This window comes from Mobula birostris, chromosome 17, assembly GCF_030028105.1.
Source record: "Mobula birostris isolate sMobBir1 chromosome 17, sMobBir1.hap1, whole genome shotgun sequence".
In the NCBI taxonomy this organism is placed as follows: Eukaryota; Metazoa; Chordata; class Chondrichthyes; order Myliobatiformes; family Myliobatidae; genus Mobula; species Mobula birostris.
Window position 1 is genome coordinate 23,536,346 of NC_092386.1, and position 22,618 is coordinate 23,558,963.

The following is a 22,618-nucleotide window of genomic DNA, read 5'->3' on the forward strand; positions in this document are numbered from 1 at the left end:
CAAATTTATTATCATCTGACTATACACTTGTACAATCAAATGAAACAACAATCCTCCAGACCACAGTGCACCCACAAAACATATAATCATACAAAACATAAAACAAAATATTTCCAAAAAACAGATTAATAAAAAGCAACACACACAAGATGCTGGAGGAATTCAGCAGGTCAGGCAGCATCAGCATCTATGGAAATGAATAAACATTCAACATTTCGGCCCAAGACCCTTCTTCAGGACTGGAACAGAAGGGGGAAGATAAAAAGGTGGGGGGAGGGGAAGGAGGATTGGTGAAGTGAGGTAGAGGAATGACACTGATAAGAATCTATAGGAAAAAAAGGAAGGAGGAGAGAAACCGGGAAGATGTGACAGACAGGTAGGAAAAGGTAAGAGGCCAGAGTGAGGAATGGGAGGAGGGTATTTTTTTTTAACCGAAAGGAGAAACTGATATTCATGCCATCAAACTAGAGGCTACCCAGACAGAATATAAGGTGTTGCTCCTCCACATCCTTGATGAAATTCACCACTGCCTTCAATTGGTCAATTAAGAAAAAAAGATGTTTGAAGCTAATATCTCAGATATAGCAAAAAAAGCTTGTTGTTTACTGGGCAGTATCTGAGACTGGGAATACCTATATAAGCACCTCAAGGCACTTGAAGAGTACCACCAATGGTGTCTCCATTAAATCATCCAGATGCACTGGAACCATAAGCAATCTCTCGTCTATATATTTACATATTTCCTCATAACATAAAGTGGGCCATTTATCCCATTGAGTTTATGCTAGCTCACAGAACAATTCCCATCCTCTACCACTTTTCCCTGTAATTAACTTTCCTCGTTTTCCCAAGCTACTTCAAATTCTCCCATTTAACTATACACAAGGTACTATTTAGGGTGGCCCATTAACTACCCCAGTCTGAACGGCTTTGGGATATGGAAGGAAACTAGAGTATCCAGAGGAAACCATCATGTTTATAGGGAAAACATGCAAAGTCTCCACAGGCGGCTGCAGAGATCAGGATTGAACCTGGCCCACTGGTTCTGTTAGGCAGTAACTTTACTAGCTTTGCTGCTGCACCACTTCAACATTTAGACCAACACATCCAGTAATGAAACTCTAACTACACTAAACTGGCTCCATTCAGCAGGCCATGTTGAGAGCATGTTTGGCTAGACTCGTGAAGCAGTCAATGCCAAATTCCATCATGAGACAAGATTACCAGTTGAACAGAGATCCAAATTGTGCTAAATGCCTTCTCACAAAATCACAGCATCCTAACTAACTCTTGGGAATCCCTGTCAATGAACATTTGAGAAAGACCAGTTTGGATGATACAGGAGTCCCCCGCTTTTCGAATGTTCGCTTTACGAAACCTCACTGTTACGAAAGACCTACATTAGTACCCTGTTTTTGCTAACAGAAGGTGTTTTCAGTGTTAGGAAAAAAATCAGCACGCGATAAAAGGCAGCGCGCGCCCCGAGCAGTCACTCTCCCCCCAATTCGGAATGGCATTCTCACTGGCATTGCTTAAACACATGCCTGTGAGCAGCCATTTGCAAGATGGGTTCTATGGTATCGGAAAAGCCTGAAAGAACTCGTAAGGGTGTTACACTTAGCCTAAAACTAGACATAATTAAGCGTTTCGATCGTGGTGAATGAAGTAAGGACTCTGAGTTTGGTTTGTGGAAGCTGACGAAGATGATGTTGAAGAGGTCTTGGCATCCCATGACCAAGAACTGATAGATGAAGAGCTGATGCAATTGGAACAGGAAAGGATAACAATCGAAACCGAATGAGTAATGATAAAGTGTGACTTTAATTTTGAAAGGGTACGTCGGTTTAGGGGATATTTGCAGGATGGTTTGAGTGCTTACAAACAACTGTATGATAGAAAAATGCGTGAGGCTCAGCAGTCAAGCAAGCCTTCCACATCAGCCACAGCAGACGATGAACCTCGAGCTTCTACATCGAGGCAGGCAGTCATAGAAGAAGGTGAGCTGCCTGCTCTAATGGAAACAGATGACAATGAGATGACACCCCAGTGTCCCACCACCCCAACACCCAGGCTGCGGACGTATACCGATTCGCGGAGAATGCAGCAGTAGCCGGGAGACACACAGCATATCTTTAAGAAAAAGCCGAAATAAACATGCTAATTAATTAGGTGCCACCTGACACATAATTGTCAGCCCAGATCAGAGGCGATGCAATCGGCACTGATCTGGGCCGACAATTACGTGCCGGGCGGCACCTAATTAATTAGCATGTTTATTTCAGCTTTTTTTCTTAAAGATGTGCTGGGTGCCTCCTGGCTACTGCTGCATGCTTCGCAGATCAGTATCCATTCGCTACCCAGAGGGTGGGGGCCACTGCACCACCCAAACTCTGACGTCACAGTCTAACACACCACCATCAGTGTGCTCCGTGCTTTCCCAATTTCCGTAAGTGATACTACACTGTACATACATTATTTCTACTTTATATCGGCTGTGTATTTTTACGTATTATTTTTAGTATGATTTGGCAGCTTCATAGCTTAAAGGTTACTGGACAGCATTTGCGCCATGTTTTCGCTACGGAGAACAGTTCAGGCAATGATTGTGGAAAACTATTTCTACTTTATATAAGCTGTGTATTTATCATATCATTCCTGCTTTTACTATATGTTACTGTTATTTTAGGTTTTATATGTTATTTGGCATGATTTGGTAGGTTATTTTTGGGTCTGCGAACGCTCACAAAATTTTCCCATATAAATAAATGGTAATTGCTTCTTCGCTTTACGACATTCCGGCTTCCAAACCGTTTTGGATGGCGGGGGAAACCTGTATTGAGAACTTCAAGTCCATTCAATGAGAATGGCTAAGCTGACAAGCCAGGCTATGCAGCACAAAGAGTACACCACTTCACAAGCTGTCCACCCATCCCATCAGGTACCTCTTGCCTCATCTGTCAATGAGCATGCAGTTCCCATATTGTCCTCTACAATCACCCAAGAATGCAAAAAAGGGGAATAGAAGCAAGTCACTTCATTCTTGAGAGGCCTCCTAAGACAACGGCTTTCTGCCAGATATTGCATAGCAGGAAGTTCAAATGAGGCAGAATAACTTATATGGGCAGTTGTAGTGGAAGCAAAATTAACAGAATTTATGATCTTCCTTCAGCATATGTTGAAAAAAATGCTTGCAAATGGTATCTATAAAGTATGAAGACACAAAGATGTTACCTTTTTTGTAGAAGTCAGTGAAGTGCCCATAGAGTTCTGGTGAATACACAAGAAACATTAAACCTATTTCTCTTTGCACAGATACTGACTGACCTGCTAAATTCATCATATCATGTTTTTATCTGAGATTTCTAGCACCTGCAGTTTTTGATCTTCCATTTGATTTTGGGTGCCTGGCAAAAGGGGTTCAGAAGACTCTTGAAAAGATGTTCTACGTTAGCAAAGAATTATCCTTATAAGACAAAAACTTGTAAAAATAAAATTTCATCTTGCCAGTAAGTTCAGACTCACTGAATGTGTTTCCATAATTCTTCCTTTGCCTGTACGTCTGGGCTCCTCCTACAAAAATAATTAATAAAATTGGATAATGTTAACCAATTAAATCCCAAAAGTAAACAGCCCTAAAATCCTCAAAGGAGGTCAAATTGCGTTTAATAAATAGTGTTTTAATGTTTCTACATGAGCTATATTAAAGTATTTTAAATTTCCACAATAAAATCATGTATGTTTGTGAAATCCTATTTTAAAAGAAGTGCTTTAAATTTCATTAACCTATTAAATACTTCTGATTTTAGTGGATTACTAATAAACCTCGGTGCAGTCTCCCTCCCTTCATGGTGGCCTTTCTCACAATGATATTCCCTCAATATTTCAAACTGATGAGTACAAATATTAATGCATTCAATGATAATGAAAAAAAGTGTAGGTTTCTAAGAAGGAACACTACATCAGCTGATGTAAATTGTACTGCATTCACCCATTTCATTTCTAATTAAGACCATAATCTCCCTGCTTTCCATAATAATTCTAAATGATAAATTTTGGAAATTTCATTTATTCCTATTGGACTTCATTAGGTAGTACATATTGGAAATGAATCAGCCATCATACAGAAAAAAACAAAAGGATGATTGAAGCACGAATCAGAGTAAGTTTATCTTGATGCAGATGGATCTGTTTTTAATTAAGGGAAATACAAAGGCATAATGCTCTGGGTAGAATAAAATGAGCATTATTTTGCATTTGGCTACAGGAAATTTGAGCTGACTTTTCATGCATCAATACTTAATACACCATAAATCATTTATTACTACAAGTTCTTCAGATTAATTTTTAAATTCACTGGTAGTTGAACACATACGATCGTGATCTGTGCTTTGAACGTCTGTTGTTGGGGTCAGTTAATGATCTTTCTTTTTGCCGTCTCAGCACTTGTTCCCATTGAGGAGCTGAGTCCACCATCTCATTCTCTTGACGTGACCTTGAAAAGTAAACACAAAAATGAAAAGAGCAAGAGTACGTGAAACTAGCACCAATCAAAAACGCAACCATTGTCATAACACAAAAATGTGTTGTTCTGAGTTTAAACAAAGCAATGTGGCCACCTGCTGGACACCGTGTAATAACACAAGGTAAGGCAAGACAACCTCTGAAGCAGTGCGGTCAGCTCCAAGCACCAGCCCCTCGGATGGGAATAATGCCTTGCAGAGTTCAGTATAAATGCACAGGCATAATCCCTCAGCCTTCAAAGGTTAAACTGCAAGAACAGATTACAAAACTAGATATACCCTCACCAATATTGAGAAGGTTAAAGGAAGACTTTGGTAGTAAATTTACTATCAAAGTACATATACGTCACCGTATGCAACCCTGAGACTCATTTTCTTGTGGCGTTCACAGTAAGTTCAAGAAACACAATAGAGTCAATGAAAGATCGCACACAACAGGACAAGCAAACAAATATGCAAAAGATAGTGGATGTAAGTGCGACTGGATGATAGTCATTGCGCCAGATAGCCATGTTCTTCTTAGGCACTGGTAAAATTAAATCCTGCTCGAAGCAGGTGGGTGCCTCAGACTGCCAAAGTGAAAGGTTAAAGATATTGGTGAAGACTTTGGGCCAGATGTTTTCCATAGATACACCCTTCTTAAGGATTGCTCACATCGGCATCAGAGACTGAAATAACAGGGTCATCAGGGGCTGTGGGAGTTCATGAAGATGCCTCCAGATTTTAACAGTCAAAGCAAGCATTAAAGGCATCAAGCTCATCTGGGGGCAAAACCGTATTATTACCTAGGCTGCTTGGTTTTACTTTGAAGGAGGTGATGATATTCAAACCCTGCCACAACTGTTGAGCATCCTTCAATGATTCAAGTTTAGACCCGAATTGCCACTTCACACAAGAGATGGCTTTCCAGAGATCATACGTGGACCTTTTGTATTTTACTTGGTCACCAGACTTGAATGCCACTGATCTGGCCATCAGCAGACTGCAGTTCTCATGGTTCATCCAGAGCTCCTAGTTGGGGAAGACTCTGAATGATATTTTGGGGACACACTTGTCACTGACTGTTTTTATAAAAATCTGTGACAACTGTGGTGTATTTGTTCAGATCCTCTGACGAGTCCTTGAACAGGGCTTAGTCCGCCAACTCAAAGCAATCCCATAGCTGCTTTTTTGCCCCTTGCAACCACCCCTTCATTGTCTTGGAGCTTTGCTCTTTAGCCCCTGTCTCTATGCTAGTAGGAGGAGGGCAGACAAATGATCAGATTTCCTAAAATGTAGTCTAGAGATCGAATGGTTGGCATTCTTTATGGTAGTATAGCAGTGATTGAGTGTGTTGGGACTCCAGGTGCTTTAGATGATATGTTGATGATAATTGGGCAGAAGGTTGTTCAAAAAGCTTGACTGAAGTCCCTGACAATGATTTAAAAGGTATTGAAGTGGACTGTTTTGTGTTTGCTGATGGCTGCACTCAGTAATTTGAATGTCTGCTTCGCATCAGCCTTTGGAGGCATGTAAACTACAGTCAGGATCACATAGAAGAATTCTCTTGGTAAGTAGACTGGTCAGGATTTAAGCATCAGATGTTCCAGGTCCGGGGAATAAGAGTGTGACAAGACCATGGCATCCAAGCACCACAAAGGGTTTATTGTGAAACACAGACCCCCATCTTTTACCTTTACCAAATCAGAGGTCTGGACCATTCTGTGTATCGAGAAGCTCTTGGGTCTGACCACTAAATCCAGTGTGTCTAGAGTGAGCTACATCTCCATGAAACACAGACTGCAGCAATACCTCATTTCTCTCTGATACAGCAATCTCGCCCTTAGTCCTCAATCATGTTTTTCCAGTGACTGTACATTTGCTAACATGATAGTGGGTAGAGGAAATTTCATGCCCCAGAATTTTAGTCTAGCTTGGATTCCTCCTCTTTTCCCTTTCACATGGCCATGATGATGTGCTTAAAGATGGCATACCTGCATTCTTGAGAGTTTAAGTCCACTGAGTCCTTCAGAAGATTGTGAAATTGCTAGTTCATTAAGGGGTTCAAAAGTATGTTATTTAAAGGAAAATTACAGGCTGCAGATTGCAGTGACAGTAGTTCAGAAAAAAGAACATTTTGAAGTTTTGTAAGATTCCCACAAACATTGCAACATTTCAACAACACTATCTTGAGATGGTATAGTACACTCAGTTCATATATTATAATCACATTGGGACAGGTAAGTAAGTTATTTCTCCTGGAATATAGAGACAGGAGGAAAAATTAAAAGTGAGAGTCAGCTGTTCATCTCCTACACCCAAGGGTGCATCATTCTTCCCAAAGAGACCAATGTACTCTCACAGCTATATACCAGACATGATGCTATACACCAGGGATGTATTTCTATGCATTCTGTTGCAAATCCAATGACATACTTTGGCCCCCCTCATTCCTCTTTCTACTAGTTCTTTTATGCATTGATAATTTTCCAACGTAGCTTATTGTGGGAGTCACTGCCAAACAATAGCATAGATCTGTAAAATTACCCAATATATGTACCTGTTCCTTCTTTTACGTTCTCTACTTGAGTTTTCCGACTCACTACCACTGCCACTGGTGTTTCCACGGGATCGGGATCTATCGCAGAAAAATGTTATCTTGCAGTAGTTAAATGGGCGACCAGCAAAGATCTATGCTGCAACAATAATGGCTTAGATTTTGCATTGAAAATATTGGCAAGGCTATTAATGCTCATCAGTATTGAGAAAATCATTCAGTAACACCTGGAACATTTGCAGTCAATCATGGAAATCTGGAAATGACTATCACTTTTATTGTGCCACCTCTGTTGAAGGTTGCATAATAAAAGTACATCCTCTACAGAAACTTACGATGAATGAATTATTAATTCATATTTCCAGGCTTGGATTTAATAAACCTCAGTGAGGAGTCATCAGAATAATTGGTTGAATGGCCTTCTATTGCGTGCTCTGTAGGTCATCAGCAAATGTTAAGAACAGTAAATTACTTTTTAAAAGGCTGTAAAAAAAAAGGATGTGGCCACCAGCAAGCACACTAAACAGTTAGAGTGTTTCTTCATCACTGATCACAGTTATTATGTCTTTGATCAATTGTCCAGCTGTGGAATTGTTAGCATTTCTCAGGTTAAGCACCAGCATTTCAGGACTTCCATGTGAACACTTAGGTCCAAACTCACTAGTTAAGCTCTGTTGTACATTTCCTGCCTGTACGCTACTCTGTCGCTGCACTCTGAAAGATTTGTGAAGTTCATTCATTTTGAATGAGGATTTTACAGTGCTGTGGGGAAAAAAATCCTGTGTTCTCTCTTCTGCTCTTTCTAAAGTAGTGGGGTCACATTTCCCACCCTCCAAAATAGGAACAATTCCTGAATCTCTGGAACTTTGAAAAATGATATCCAATGCATCTACCATTAAAATGATCTCTTTCAGAACTCTGTGATTAGATTACTGGGCCCTCTGGATTTATCAGCTTTGAAGTTCACAAACTTCTGCAGCACTAATTTATTTGACTATTACTTCATTCATTATTCATTTTTCTCAGATGTTGCAAGTCTTCTTCCACAAGACAAATGCAAAATAATTGTTTAATTTCTCTGTCCTTTCCTTATTCCTCATTATAAGTTCTCCAGTCTCTCTCTATAAAGGGTTGTAATTGATCCCTTCCTTTTTACTTATGCATAAAAGCTTTGGAAATTCATTTTGCATGTTGCTAAGCTCATGATCTATCTTGCTTTTCTCATTCAATTTTATAATCTTCTTTCATGGGCTAACTTAAATTATATTTGGTCCAGAATAGCACTGTCAGAGAGGCAGCTAGTTAAGAACGTGAGAATTAGCTGCAGGAATAAACTAGTTGGTCTTTCCAACTTGGTACTGCTATTGAATAAGATCATGGTAGATTTTCTACCTTATTGCCATTTTCGAGAACTATCCCTGTATTCCTCGACTCTATTAATAATTGGAAACCTATTGATGATGTGACAATGTGATCCATTGTCGAGCACCTTCACCAAAAGTGAAATTTCCAATGGTCAACCATTTTACTCACCATCTCTATTCCAATTCTGACATGTTGGTCCTTGTCCTCCTCTTTTGCCACAATGAAGCCACTCTCAGGGTGGAGGAGCAACCCTCATTTCCTGCCTAGGTAGCCTATAATCCGATAGCACGAGCATCGAGTTTTCCTTCTAGTAATTTTATTGCCACCCCCTTCCCTCCTCTTCTGTTCCCACTCTGGCTTCTTACCTCTTCCCCTCACCTGTTTATCACCTCTCCCTGGTGCTTCTCACTAAGAATTTCCAATAAGGAAACCAAACATTGTATTCTTAAAATTACACTACAGGAAACAGAATAAAAGCCAAAGCTCAAATACTTTGTCCTTCGGAAAAAGTATGAAAGCTTCGATTTCCCTTGGCACCCAAAATAAATGGTAGCACCTGGCATTGTGCAATTCATAATTATTCTTCCCATGTCCTAATTATGTATATATTTTAAGGATTTTTGCAGTTTTAGAGAACATTTCCCCATACAGTATCTCAAAGCACATCTCTATTTCTTGCTCTTCTACTCTCTTATTACATATCCTCAACAGCCTTGGACTCCATCCATCATCCTTCACTTACAATGTTATTTCCACCACCAGGTATGTAAATCCCTCTTGTTCTGCAGCATACATTTTCTTCATCCACTCTTTCACCAACCACTCCCCCGATGGCCATTTCCTGAACAACTGCAGGAGATGCAACACCTGGCCTTTTCTCTCTCCTCTTCCCACTATCTGGGAATCCAGTCCTTCAAGATGGAAAAATTCACCTGTACTTCTTCCAACTGGATTTGTTACTCAGAATGCCTCTGCATTTGAAAAGTGGATTACAGATTAAATGACCACAACTCCAAAGAAAATGCAAGAATGATCCTGAGTTTCAAGTCTCCTACCACTTTTACTCTCCATTCTAATCCAACTCTGGGTCAAGGAAAGAGGTACAAGAGCCTCATGACCCACCATCGCCAGATTCGGAAGCAGTTATTACCTACCCCTCAACCATCAGGTTCTTGAAGCAGAGGGGATAACTTTACTCAACTTCATTCACCCCTACACTGAACTGTTCCCACAACCTATAGACTTGTTTTCAAAGACTCTTCATCTCATGGTCTCAATATTTATTACTTATTTATTTATAATTTTTTTTCTTTTTGTATTTGTACAGTTTGTTATCTTTTGCACATTGGTTGTTTGTATGTCTTGTTATGTGCGGTCTTTCATTGATTCTACTGTTTTACTTTGTATGCTTGCAAGAAAATGATACTCAGGGTTGTAAATGGTGACATATATGTACCTTCATAATAAATTTATTTTGAACTTTTAGTCTCTATGTGCTTCACCTCTGACATTGCTCCAATAATACCCAATGTAAACTTGAAGTATAGTATGGCATTTCACCTTTTGTCTAAGTATGTTACAGGGTCCCGGTCTGAATACTGAATTTAATAATATCAGTTAAAAGGTGCTTTATTTTTCTCTCCCTCAATTACATATGTGTCTGTACTTTTTAAAAATCAATATGCTTCATCTTTTTCTTTTCCATCTCTGAATGCCAGTTTTTAAGGTACTCATTATCTTGACAACTTTGGTCAGCACCTTACCATTTCCCTTTCTTCTCTCCAGTCCTCCCATTTTCTGCAAATTTAACTCCCTTGACTTCTCAATTTTCCTGTTCCAATGATGAATGCTTGACGCTGGATGCTGACTTACTTTCTCTTTCCTCTGATAACTGCCTGACCTACTGAGTGCTTCCAGCATTTGTTGAGAAATGGCATGACACAATTTTAAAAATCCAGTTGGAAAGAATATCTTTAACACTCAGACATACATCAGAAATTTATTTCACATAAGTTGCTATTTACAGAGGAGAGATACAGATTTCCACGACCCTCTGTGAAAAAGTGTGTTCTAGCTTCTCTCCTTAAGTCTTTTTCCAATTTTTAGTCTAGCCCCCAATTCCAGATTGAACAAACAGTGAAGATTCTCTCTATTCTACATAATCCTGCAAAATATTGAAAAAAAATTGATCAAACCATCCCTTAAACTTTTAACTTCTAATGAAAAGTACTACTTTATGTTAGTTTGTAAGGAGATTTATAGTTAGAGTCCTATCGTTCAAGTAAATGAGTCAGCTTGCCTTCCTTAAAATTTGTATATCTTAGATAAAATAAGGTAATAAATCCATAAAAAGTGACAAAATCATCTTTTTTGTCTTATTTTCTAACAATAATGTATATTTATTTATTTTTAATCATACCTTCTCCTATATTGCTTTGGATCTATATCTTCGCCATTGTTTTGACTCTTCCTGTTTGGATTTAAAAAGTTAAAATCAAGTTAGTCATGCTTGTTCTAAGTCAAATATGTGCAACAAAAAAATTTATAATCAAGGGAGTGGTACACATTCATTGAAAGTTCTACATACAGGAATGCAGGTTCATCCTTTGAACTGTCTTACTCTCTAGGCCTCTTGTGTAGGCAAATAACTGCAATATAACTATCAAAAGACCATATTTTATTGGCAATACAGGTGTCCCCCACTTTTCGAACGTTCGCTTTACGAAACCTCAGTTACGAAAGACCTACATTAGTACCCTGTTTTCGCTAACAGAAGGTGTTTTCACTGCTATGAAAAAAATCAGCACGCGATAAAAGGCAGCGCATGCCCCGGATTCGGAATGGCATTGCTTAAACACGTTGCATTGAGCAGCCGTTAGCAAGATGAGTTCTAAGGTATCGGAAAAGCCTAAAAGAGCTTGTAAGGGTGTTATACTTAGCGTAAAACTAGACATAATTAAGTGTTTTGATCGTGGTGAACGAAGTAAGGACAACGTGAGTTTGGCTTGTGGAAACTGACGAAGATGATGTTGAAGAGGTTTTGGCATCCTATGACCAAGAACTGATAGATGAAGAGCTGATGCAATTGGGAGAGGAAAGGAAAACAATCGAAACCGAATTCATTAGCGAAATGAACGTGAAGCAACTGTGTGAGATTTTCGCAGCAATGATAAAGTACGACTTTAATTTTGAAAGGGTACGTAGGTTTAGGGGATATTTGCAGGATGGTTTGAGTGCTTGCAAAGAACTGTATGATAGAAAAATGCACGAGGCTCAGCAGTCAAGCAAGCCTTCCACATCAGCCACAGCAGACGACGAACCTCGACCTTCGACATCGAGGTGGGCAGTCATAGGAGAAGATGAGCTGCCTGCTCTAATGGAAACAGATGACGATGAGATGACACCCCAGTGTCCCACCACTCAACCCCCAGGTCACGGACAGATACCGATTCACTGAAAATGCAGCGGTAGCCAGGAGGCACACAGCACATCTTTAAGAAAAAACCGAAATAAACATGCTAATTAATTAGGTGCAATCGGCAATCACCTCTGATCTGGGCCAACAATCACATGTCGGGCAGCACCTAATAATTAGCATGTTTATTTCGGCTGTTTTCTTAAAGATGTGCTGGGTGCGTCCCGGCTACCGCTGGACCCCTGTGTGCTTCATGGCAATGTATCGGTTGCTGCCCGGAGGGTGGGGGTCACTGCACCACCCCAACCTGCGACGACTCAGCCTAACACACCATCATCAGTGTGCTCGGCGCTGTCCTGATTCTGCTAAGTGATACTAAACTGTACATACATTATTTCTATTTTTATCGGCTGTGTATTTTTACGTGTTATTTGGTATGATTTGGCAGCTTCGTAGCTTAAAGGTTACTGGAGAGAGTGTTTCTGCCAACAGTGCTTGCATGAGATTTTCTGCCGAGAGCGCTTGTGTGAGATTTTCGCTATGTAGAACAGTGCCGGCGATGATTGTGGAAAAGTATTTCTACTTTATATAGGCTGTGTATTTATCATATCATTCCTGCTTTTACTATATGTTACTATTATTTTAGGTTCTATGTGTTATTTGGCATGATTTGGTAGGTTATTTTTGGGTCTGTGAACGCTCACAAAATTTTCACATATAAATAAATGGTAATTGCTTCTTCCCTTTACGACATTTCGGCTTATGAACCGTTTCATAGGAACGCTCTACCTTCGAATGGCGGGGGAAACCTGTAGTGCACACTCCCAACCAACCAACCAATGGCTGAAATGGCAATGCATCAGGATCATATTCAGTCGTACATTTAGTTCTTAAGGATAACTTTACACCCTATGCACTATACTGCTTCCTATTTAAAAACCGAAGTCATCCCATTAATTTTTACAGATAAATTTACATATTAGATTAAATATTTATATATGCGTACGCAGTTATCAACTTAACCAACTATATGTTCAAGAGGACTACTGGTCTTCTTAACCTCTATTTCCTCAATAAGAATGTATTTATCATCCTCATTCTATCCACTCCAGACACCTTCTATTCAGTTGCACCATCTTCTCTTGCAAATTGGGCATCATCCACTCAGTTTTAGTGCAACAGTGCCTCTTCCCCAATGTGCAGCCCAACAATGGTTACATCACAGAACTAATTCTTTAACACAAATGAACACTTACTGTATGTAGCAAATGATCTACATCTTTTGACTTTATCAGCAATCTTCACAATATAGAGCCTGACTCCTATAACTTCCACAATCTTTCCATGGCACTTTCTTCTACAGCCCAATGATTGAATCACTTTCACAGCATTTCACTTGAATCAGTTCTCCTAATCTTGTATCATTCTGCTTCTCCTTCTTTCCTTACAACTGCTTTCCAAATTGGGTTGTACTAAGTTCAGCTTTGCCCACAAATGTCAATCCATCAGTACTAACTGATTATGGATTTGGGTTCAAGGATTATTTCTGTGCACAGGAAACAAAAGCAGCTGATGACTTATGGGTGGCTTGAACCCCTTGAACAATAATAGCTGCTTCATTTCTTCCTTTACCATATAGATGACTCCTAATTGAAATTTGATGATATGGATATATTAAATTATGTTAGATTCCAATACAATGGAGGAATGTGACAAACTATACCAGTCTGTGGGTCACTTTCAGAAACCAATTCCTCATTGGGACCTTAAGTTGCAGAAACTGACTTCAGAGCCTCTATAGTCCACTCTGAGGAGATGACAGTTTAAATCGTAACACCTCCAAACATTTTGAGTGACCTTAACCAGCAAGAAAGAATTATCCATTCCCAATCACAACAAAATTCAACATTCACCCTCTAAATTTGCTCATTGCTTCTAGATTTGCAACTTATCTGGGTGCAAGTGCTTGCTTCATCAACTGATCCACCTCAGCATGTTGATCAATGTTCAATATCTTGATCAGTCCTAGGACATCCTTCAGTATATGTGCTGGTAGTGCCTTTGGAATTACCATGCTGGCACCTCATTTCACACAACCTTGACTCTCAATGAGTTTATGCTGCCTTCTGATATCCCCATACACATCCATCTCTGATTCAAACCACCTTCAAGTCCATTCAACAAAGGTTACCTTTACAGGTGGTTCCATCAATCTTTTCAGTTATCATTGGAAAATCATTATCAACTTGCATTTTAAAAGTGTCCTGTTCCAAACTAAAAGCCGTGACAATGCTTCTACTATATTATTCTGTTTCAACTTCAGTTATAGAACACTACAGCACAGAAGCAGGCCGTTTGGCCCATCTAGTCTATGCGGAACTATTAATCTGCCTAGTCTCATCCACATGCACCCAGACCATAGCTCTCCATACTCCACGCATCCCTGTAGTGATCCAAACTTATCTTAAATGTTGAAATCAAACCCTAATCCACCACTTACGCTGACAGCTTGTTCTACACTCTCACCAGCCTGAGTGAAGAAGTTTCCTTTCATGTTCCTCTTAAACATTTCAATTTTCAGCATTAACCCATGACCTCCAGTTGTAATCTCATCCAATCTCAGTGGAAAAAGCCTGCTTCCATTTACCTTACTTATATCCTTCATAATATTGCATACATCTATCAAACCTTCCCTCATTTTCCTATGCTGTAGGGAATGAAGTCCTAACTTGTTCAACCTTTCACCTGTAACTCAGGTCCTCAAGACCAGGCAACATCCTTGTAAATGTTCTCTGTACTCTTTCAATCTTATTAATATCTTTCCTGACAGTAAGTGACCAGAACAGCACACAATGCTCCAAATTAGGCCTCACTAATATCTTATACATCATTAACATAACATTTCAACCCCTTTAATCAATACTTTGATTTACGAAAGCTATTGTGCTAAAAGCTCTCTTTATGAGCTTATCTATTTGTGACACCACTTTTAAGGAATTATGGACCTGTATTCCCAGATCTCTCTGTTCTACCACTGTCCTCAGTGCTCTACCGTTCACCGTGTGTCCCACCCTGATTTCTCCTCCCTAAGTATAACATTATATTGTCTGCATTAAATTCCATCCCCCATTTTTCCAGCTGGTCCAGATACCACTGCAAGCTTTCATAGTCTTCCTCACTGTCCACTACACACCCAATCTTGGTGTCATCCACAAATTTGAAGATCCAGTTTATTACATTATCATCCAGATAGTTGATATAGATAACAAACAACAACAGACCCAGCACTAATCCCTGCAGCACACCACTTGTAAGAGACCTCGAATCAGAGAGGCAACCACCTACAATCACTCTCTGGCTTCTCTCACGAAGCCACTGTATAATCCAATCTACTGTGACATCCTAAATTCCAAGCGACCAAAACTTCTTGACCAAATTCCCACACAGGACCTTATTAAAGGCCTTGCTAAAATCCATGAAGACAAAGTCCACCGTCCTGCCTCCATCAATTTTCCTGGTAGCTTCCTCGAAAAACTCTACAATGTGCAGTACTGATTTGAGTAGTTAAGCTGTGATCTGTGATTTTTGTAATCACGAAGCTGCCATTGGTCTACAGAGTATCACCAACTATGTTTGGCCCATGAGCAGACTGAAATGCCTACCAAACAGGAACTTGTTAAATCAAGTAAATGCATGGGCATAGCTTAATTTTAACTACATAGTTTTTCCTCGCTGGAGATGAAGGTGTGGGATGTGTATGCAAATACTTGAGGCTATGGAAGAAGATAGAGTACACATCAGGTGCAATAGGTGGAAGGCCAGTTCCAGAAAAGAAAATAAAAATTAAGTTGTAGATAGACTCTGGGAGGAATGTTAGGAGGAAGTGGGAATATTTCTGATGGGGTAATGCCAAGGTCGCTGTGTGGATAAGTTGTTGATGAAGCCATCTGATTAGTAGATTAATAAGGGATTCCTTAAATCTGCAGCCCAGCTGATAAGAGCTTTCAAGAAAAACAACTTGATACTGAAAACTTAATGCTCAAGGGCACATTGTAATGATGTTTAAGAACATGAAATGGAACATTGCAAAAAGAGACCATGGATTGGTGCTACACAGACTAAGTTACTGCAAAACATTGGGTATTCCCAAGAATTAATAGTATATTTAGAACCCTTTGAAATTTGTGATAATGATGTCACAGTCACAATAAATGGTTATCTAGTAAAAATGATCATTAATAGAGTTGGACCTCTTGTTCGTGTATCATAACACACCAGCACAGCACACATGTGCAGTTATTCAATTCAATTCTGTTGTAACTGGGAATATATCTTAGAAAATTATCTGGTAAGAGGAAGTGGCAAGAAAAATGGCAGTGATATTTTTTGGGAAAAGACTTGTGGAAGTTGCAGTAAGGCAACCACAGCCAGGGCAGTTGTTGTCAAGTGAGACCTTTGAAGCGAGGCTGCCAGAGACCCCTCTGCTTACTACAGATGAGACAGGCAGTGTGTATTCAAGCCAAATGAGTGAGGCCTCCGCAGTGAGACTTTTCCAGGAAGGTCTTCCTAAGGTATAGCATCCCTTTACACAGTGGGAAGTGCTGGAGAGAGATGAGATAAGAGTAACAGAGAGAAGTGAAACATGCCCCACAGCTAAGGCTCGATTGCCTTTGCAAACTTCAAAATATCATCTGCTGTCCGCTTGAAGTTTCGATTGACTTTAGCACCTCTATTGTGAAAGGTTATTGATCTTGCGAGTAAGGAATTCAAACATGTAGAATTTACAATGATCAACATCCATGACTGGTAAGCCAATTCCATAGAAAAATAGCAGTCTTTTGTTAAGACTTCAGAACAGCGTGGGTGATGGGCTATGCTGTTCTCCTTGTGCACAAGTAAAATTACAAAAGAGTGCTTGAGTTGTAAGAGTATGTGTGTTCTGGGCTCAGAATTTTAGCTATTTTATTTTATTTTCCGGATGACAGTTACTTTGACAGTCTCATCCCAGGCATTACCTTTCATCTCACTGTCATGGCATGGAGCCTGTAGTAATTTTGGTGCAAAATGAGAATTTCTTCACTAGTTTATCTCATGGAATTTTTGAATATCCAAGAGGCAAGCCCACTTATTGCTGGCTGAGACTTTTTCAGAGGCCTGAAGCTGAAGATGGAGGAGGAGCAGAGCAATTTCGGAAATGAATGCAATGCTGATGCCACCTCAGTTCTGCAATACTGGAGAATTTTCAGGGAAGCGGCTGCCTATGATCATCACCTCAATATTGATGAATATGTGGGGTCAGTGACTGGCTACATAGGAAAATGCACTGAGGATGTTGCTATGATTAAACACTACACTGCCAGGGCAAACTGAAAACCAAGGTAGACTGCAGAAGTTCATGCACTGCTTAGGGATCGGGATGTTGCCTCAGATTGGGGGATACAACAACTCTAAACTGAGCAACAGCCATGCTCCCCATGCCATCAGGAAGTTAAACGTTGAGTATGCAGAGAATATCCAGACAACTTCATGGACACAAGGGACACGTGCAGTATGTAGCAAGGTATACAAACCATAACCAATTACAAGTCCACCCTGCGCATCAACAACAGCGATGGCCGGCTTCTATGCACGATTTGATGTATTGATGCAACATAGAGGAACACCACCTCTCCCCCAACAAGCACCCTGTCTGGCTGCAGGTGAGGTGATGAGGATCCTAGCCAGGGTAAACCCACGAAAAGCTGCAGGGCTGGACAACATACCTGGTCAGCTAACAGAGGTCTTAACATTCATCCTTAATATCACTCTAAAACAGTCCATCGCAGGCTTCCAGGCAGCCACCATTATTCCAGTGCCCAAGAAAGTGACAGTAACTAGCCTAAACGATTATTGCCCAGTGACTCTGACTTGAACAATCATGAAATGCTTTGAGCAGCTGGTAATGAATTGTATAAAATCTCACCTTCTAGCTACATTGGAACTCTTCCAGTTTGCTTACCATTCAATCCAGTACACCGATGGTGCCATAGCCTAGGCCTTCCACTCTGTCCCACCTCAAAAATAATGCCTCGTATGCCAGGCTGTTGTTCATCGACTTCAGCTTGGCATTTAACACAATTACCCTTCTGAAGCTGGTGGGGAAACAGTCCTCTTTGGGACTCAACAACCCTCCCTGCAACTGGAGCTTGGATTTCTTGACAGAAAGATCCCAGCCAGTCCGAGTTTACAGCCACATTTCAAGCTCCATCACACTGAGCTCTGATGCCCCAGGGTTATGTACTCAGCCCACTGCTGTTCGATGCTGCTGACTCACAACTGAACTGCCAGATTCAGCTTAAACTGCATCAAGTTCAATGATGAAAAACAGTGGTTGACCTCATCAGCAACAATGATGAGCTGACATACAGAGAGGAGGTAGAGAGCCTTGTCAAATAGTGTTAGGACAACAATCTGAGTCTCAATGTGAACAAGACAAAAGAGATGATTGTGGACTTAAGGAAGGTGCAGGTCAACCTCTTTCCATTGCACATCAATAGCTCTGCTGTGGAGAGAGTGAACAGCACAAAGTTCATTGGTATGTACAGAAAGGGCTACCAAACCTGGACTTACAACACCTCCTCATTAGTCAAGAAGGCATAGCAGCAGCTACACTTTCTGAGAAGATTGATCTGTGCAAGTCTTCCCTCTCTCATTCTAACAACTTTCTACAGGAGCACCATTGAGGGTTTCCTGACTGGCTGCATCATTGTGTAGTACAGAAGCTGCAAGGCATTGGATTGTAAGACTATGCAGACGATAGTGAAACTGGTGAGAAGATCATCAGGGTCTCCCTCCACCCCCCCCCCCCCCGATTATTTGTGACATTTACCAGAAGTGTTGCGGATGAAGGGCTCAAAGCGTGGTTGAGGATCCCATCTAGTCATCCCACAATCTCTTTGACCCACTTAAGGGCCCAAAACCAAAAACCACATTCCTCTGGGAGTCAACAGATTGAACTCATCAGGAACAGAAAGGCAGTTAACACCTACTAGAAAGACTGTGCAAAGACCTTCTCAATTGGGACTCTGCCTTGACTCCAAACCACAGCAAGTTACACAGTCCAGCTTTGCCAGCATTCTTAATCAACAAAATGTCGAGGTGGCCACATTCCAACTAAACGAAACAAATCGCAGGAGTGGATGACATCTCCACTGAAGTCTTAAAGCTCAGAGGTGAAGAGGTTCAGTCACAAATCCACAACTTATTTGTCCGTTCAATACCCTCATGTGATAATTCTGCAATCCACGTAAGACAGGAGTATGAGCATCTCATATATGTATTTTTGCCAATGTGACCAGCAACAAAGTCACTATCTCACACTGAGGCCATAATTCTCTGTTCTGTGCCCTCAACAATACTGTTCAGCCTCAGGAATACTTCCACTCATTCGATAGAAATGGTCATGTCTACTTCTACCTCTCAAATTCGGCAATATATTCACCAGTTCCATTTCCTGCTACCATCACTGCTTTACTTGACAAACTAGGTTTCCTTCACACTCCTGCTCTTCTTGCAAGCAAAAATGTCCTATCTTTTATCTATTTATTTGAGATACAGTGTGGAACAGGCCATTCTGGGACTTCAAGCCGCGCCATCCAGCAATCCCATGATTTAATCCTGGCCTAATCACAGGGCAATTTACAATGATCAATTAACCCACCAATCAGTACGTCTTTGCACTGTGGGAAGAAACTGAAGCACCCTGAGGAAACCCACACAGTCACGAGGAGAACGTACAAACTGCTTACAGACAGCATAGGAAATGAACCTGGGTCATTGGTACTGTTAAAGTGTTGTGCTAGCCACTATGCTTCTGTGGTGCTTATGTAATGTGAGTATGCTTTTTAGTACTGCTGTTTGAAAAGGTAAATAATAGAGGCAGAGCTATAAATGGAAAATTGAAGGCAGTGAACTCCCAACTAAAGAGTAACAAGATGTCAAAATTATATCATGCAGCACTGTAAGAAAGGTGGATGAGCTTAGAGCATGGATTGATACCTGGAAATATGATGTTGTAGCTATTAGTGAAACATGATTGCAGGAGGGGTGTGATTGGCAACTAAATATTCCTGGATTTCGTTGCTTCAGGTGTGATAGAATCGGAGGGACAAGAGGGGGAGGTGTTGCATTGCTTGTCAGAGAAAATATTACAGCGGTGCTCTGACAGGATAGATTAGAGGGCTCGTCTAGGGAGGCTATTTGGGTGGAATTGAGGAATGGGAAAGGTGTAGTAACACTTACAGGGGTGTATTATAGACCACCTAATGGGGACCGAGAATTGGAGGAGAAAATTGTAAGAAGATAGCAGATATTTGTAGTAAGCACAAGGTTGTGATTGTGGGAGATTTTCATTTTCCACACATAGACTGGGTAGCCCATACTGTAAAAGGGCTGGCTGGTTTGGAGTTTGTAAAATGTGTGCAGGATAGTTTTTTGCAGCAATACATAGAGGTACCAACTAGAGAAGGGGCAGTGTTGGATCTCCTGTTAGGGAATGAGATAGGTCAGGTGACGGAGGTATGTGTTGGGGAGCACTTTGGGTCCAGTGATTACAATGCCATTAGTTTCAATATAATTATGGAGAAGGATAGGTATGGACCCAGGGTTGAAATTTTTGATTGGAGAAAGGCTAACTTTGAGGAGATGCGAAAAGATTTAAAAGGAGTGGATTGGGACAATTTGTTTTATGGGAAGGGTATAATAGAGAAATGGAGATCATTTAAAGGTGAAATTTTGAGGGTACAGAATCTTTATGTTCCTGTTAGGTTGAAAGGAAAGGTTAAAAGTTTGAGGGAGCCATGGTTTTCAAGGGATATTGGAAACTTGGCTCGGAAAAAGAGAGATATCTACATTGAATATAGGCAGCATGGAGTAAATGAGGTGCTCAAGGAATACAAAGAATGTAAAAAGAATCTTAAGAAAGAAATTAGCTAAAAGGAGATACGAGGTTGCTTTGGCAAGTAAGGTGAAAATAAATCCAAAGGATTTCTACAGTTATATTAATAGCAAAAGGATAGTGAGGGATAAAATTGGTCCCTTAGAGAATCAGAGTGGACAGCTATGTGTGGAGCCAAAAGAGATGGGGGAGATTTTGAACAACTTCTTTTCTTCGGTATTCACTAAGGAGAAGGATATTGAATTGTGTAAGGTAAGGGAAACAAGTAGGGAAGTTATGGAAACTATGATGATTAAAGAAGAGGAAGTACTGGCGCTTTTAAGGAATATAAAAGTGGATAAGTCTCTGGCTCCTGACAGGATATCCCCTAGGACCTTAAGGGAAGTTAGTGTAGAAATAGCAGGGGCTCTGACAGAAATATTTCAAATGTCATTAGAAACGGGGATGGTGCTGGAGGATTGGTGTATTGCTCATGTTGTTCCATTGTTTAAAAAGGGTTCTAAGAGTAAACCTAGCAATTATCGGCCTGTAAGTTTGACGTCAGTGGTGGGTAAATTAATGGAAAGTATTCTTAGAGATGGTATATATAATTATCTGGATAGACAGGGTCTGATTAGGAACAGTCAACATGGATTTGTGCATGGAAGGTCATGTTTGACAAATCTTATTGAATTTTTTGAAGAGGTTACTAGGAAAGTTGACAAGGGTAAAGCAGTGGATGTTGTCTATATGGACTTCAGTAAGGCCTTTGACAAGGTTCCACACAGAAGGTTAGTTTGGAAGGTTCAGTTGTTAGGTTTTAATATTAAAGCAGTAACATGGATTCAACAGTGGCTGGATGGGAGACACCAGAGAGTAGTGGTGGATAACTGTTTGTCAGATTGGAGGCCGATGACTAGTGGTGTGCCTCAGGGATCTGTACTGGGTCCAATGTTGTTTGTCATATACATTAATGATCTGGATGATGGGGTGGTAAGTTGGATTAGCAAGTCTGCAGATGCAACTAAGATAGGTGGTGTTGTGGATAATGAAGCAGGTTTTCAAAGCTTGCAGAGAGATTTAGGCCAGTTAGAAGAGTGGGCTGAAAGATGGCAGATGGAGTTTAATGTTGATAAGTGTGAGGTGCTAGATTTTGGTAGGACTAATCAAAATAGGACATGCATGGTAAATGGTAGGGCATTGAAGAATGCAGTAGAATAGAGTGATCTAGGAATAATGGTGCATAGTTCCCTGAAGGTGGAATCTCATGTGGATAGGGTGGTGAAGAAAGCTTTTGGTATGCTGGCCTTTATAAATCAGAGCATTGAGTATAGGAGTTGGGATGTAATGTTAAAATTGTACAAGGCATTGGTAAGACCAAATTTGGAGTATTGTGTACAGTTCTGGTCACCGAATTATAGGAAAGATGTCAACAAAAGAGAGAGAGTACAGATAAGATTTACTAGAATGTTACCTGGGTTTCAGCACTTGAGTTACAGAGAAAGGTTGAACAAGTTAGGTCTTCTTTGGAGCGTAGAAGATTGAGGGGGGACTTGACAGAGGTATTTAAAATTATGAGGGAGTTAGATAGAGTTGATGTGGAAAGGCTTTTTCCACTGAGAGTAGGGGGGATTCAAACAAGAGGACATGAATTGACAGTTAGGAGGCAAAAGTTTAGGGGCAACACAAGGAGGAACTTCTTTACTCAGACAGTGGTAGCTGTGTGGAACGAGCTTCCAGTAGAAGTGGTAGAGGCAGGTTCGATATTGTCACTTAAAGAAAAATTGGATAGGTATATGGACGGGAAAGGAATGGAGGGTTATGGGCTGAGTGCAGTTCGGTGGGACCAGGTGAGAGTAAGTGTTCAG

General features: G+C 40.5%; 1 protein-coding gene across 9 annotated transcripts in view; it reads right to left on the reverse strand.

Annotated features, from left to right (window-relative positions):
• epb41l4a (erythrocyte membrane protein band 4.1 like 4A) overlaps nucleotides 1–22,618 on the reverse strand; it is a 237,866-nt gene that overhangs the window by 21,147 nt on the left and 194,101 nt on the right. For 6 of the 9 annotated variants that reach the window (XM_072281061.1, XM_072281063.1, XM_072281066.1 and 3 more), the window contains 4 exons: nucleotides 10,841–10,891; nucleotides 7,060–7,137; nucleotides 4,373–4,492; nucleotides 3,523–3,570 (listed from right to left, as the gene is read on the reverse strand). In XM_072281061.1, the coding sequence (XP_072137162.1) occupies nucleotides 3,523–3,570; nucleotides 4,373–4,492; nucleotides 7,060–7,137; nucleotides 10,841–10,891 (297 nt within the window). The remainder of the gene's footprint in view (nucleotides 1–3,522; nucleotides 3,571–4,372; nucleotides 4,493–7,059; nucleotides 7,138–10,840; nucleotides 10,892–22,618) is intronic. The other 3 variants (XM_072281068.1, XM_072281065.1, XM_072281062.1) reach the window with 1 other exon arrangement.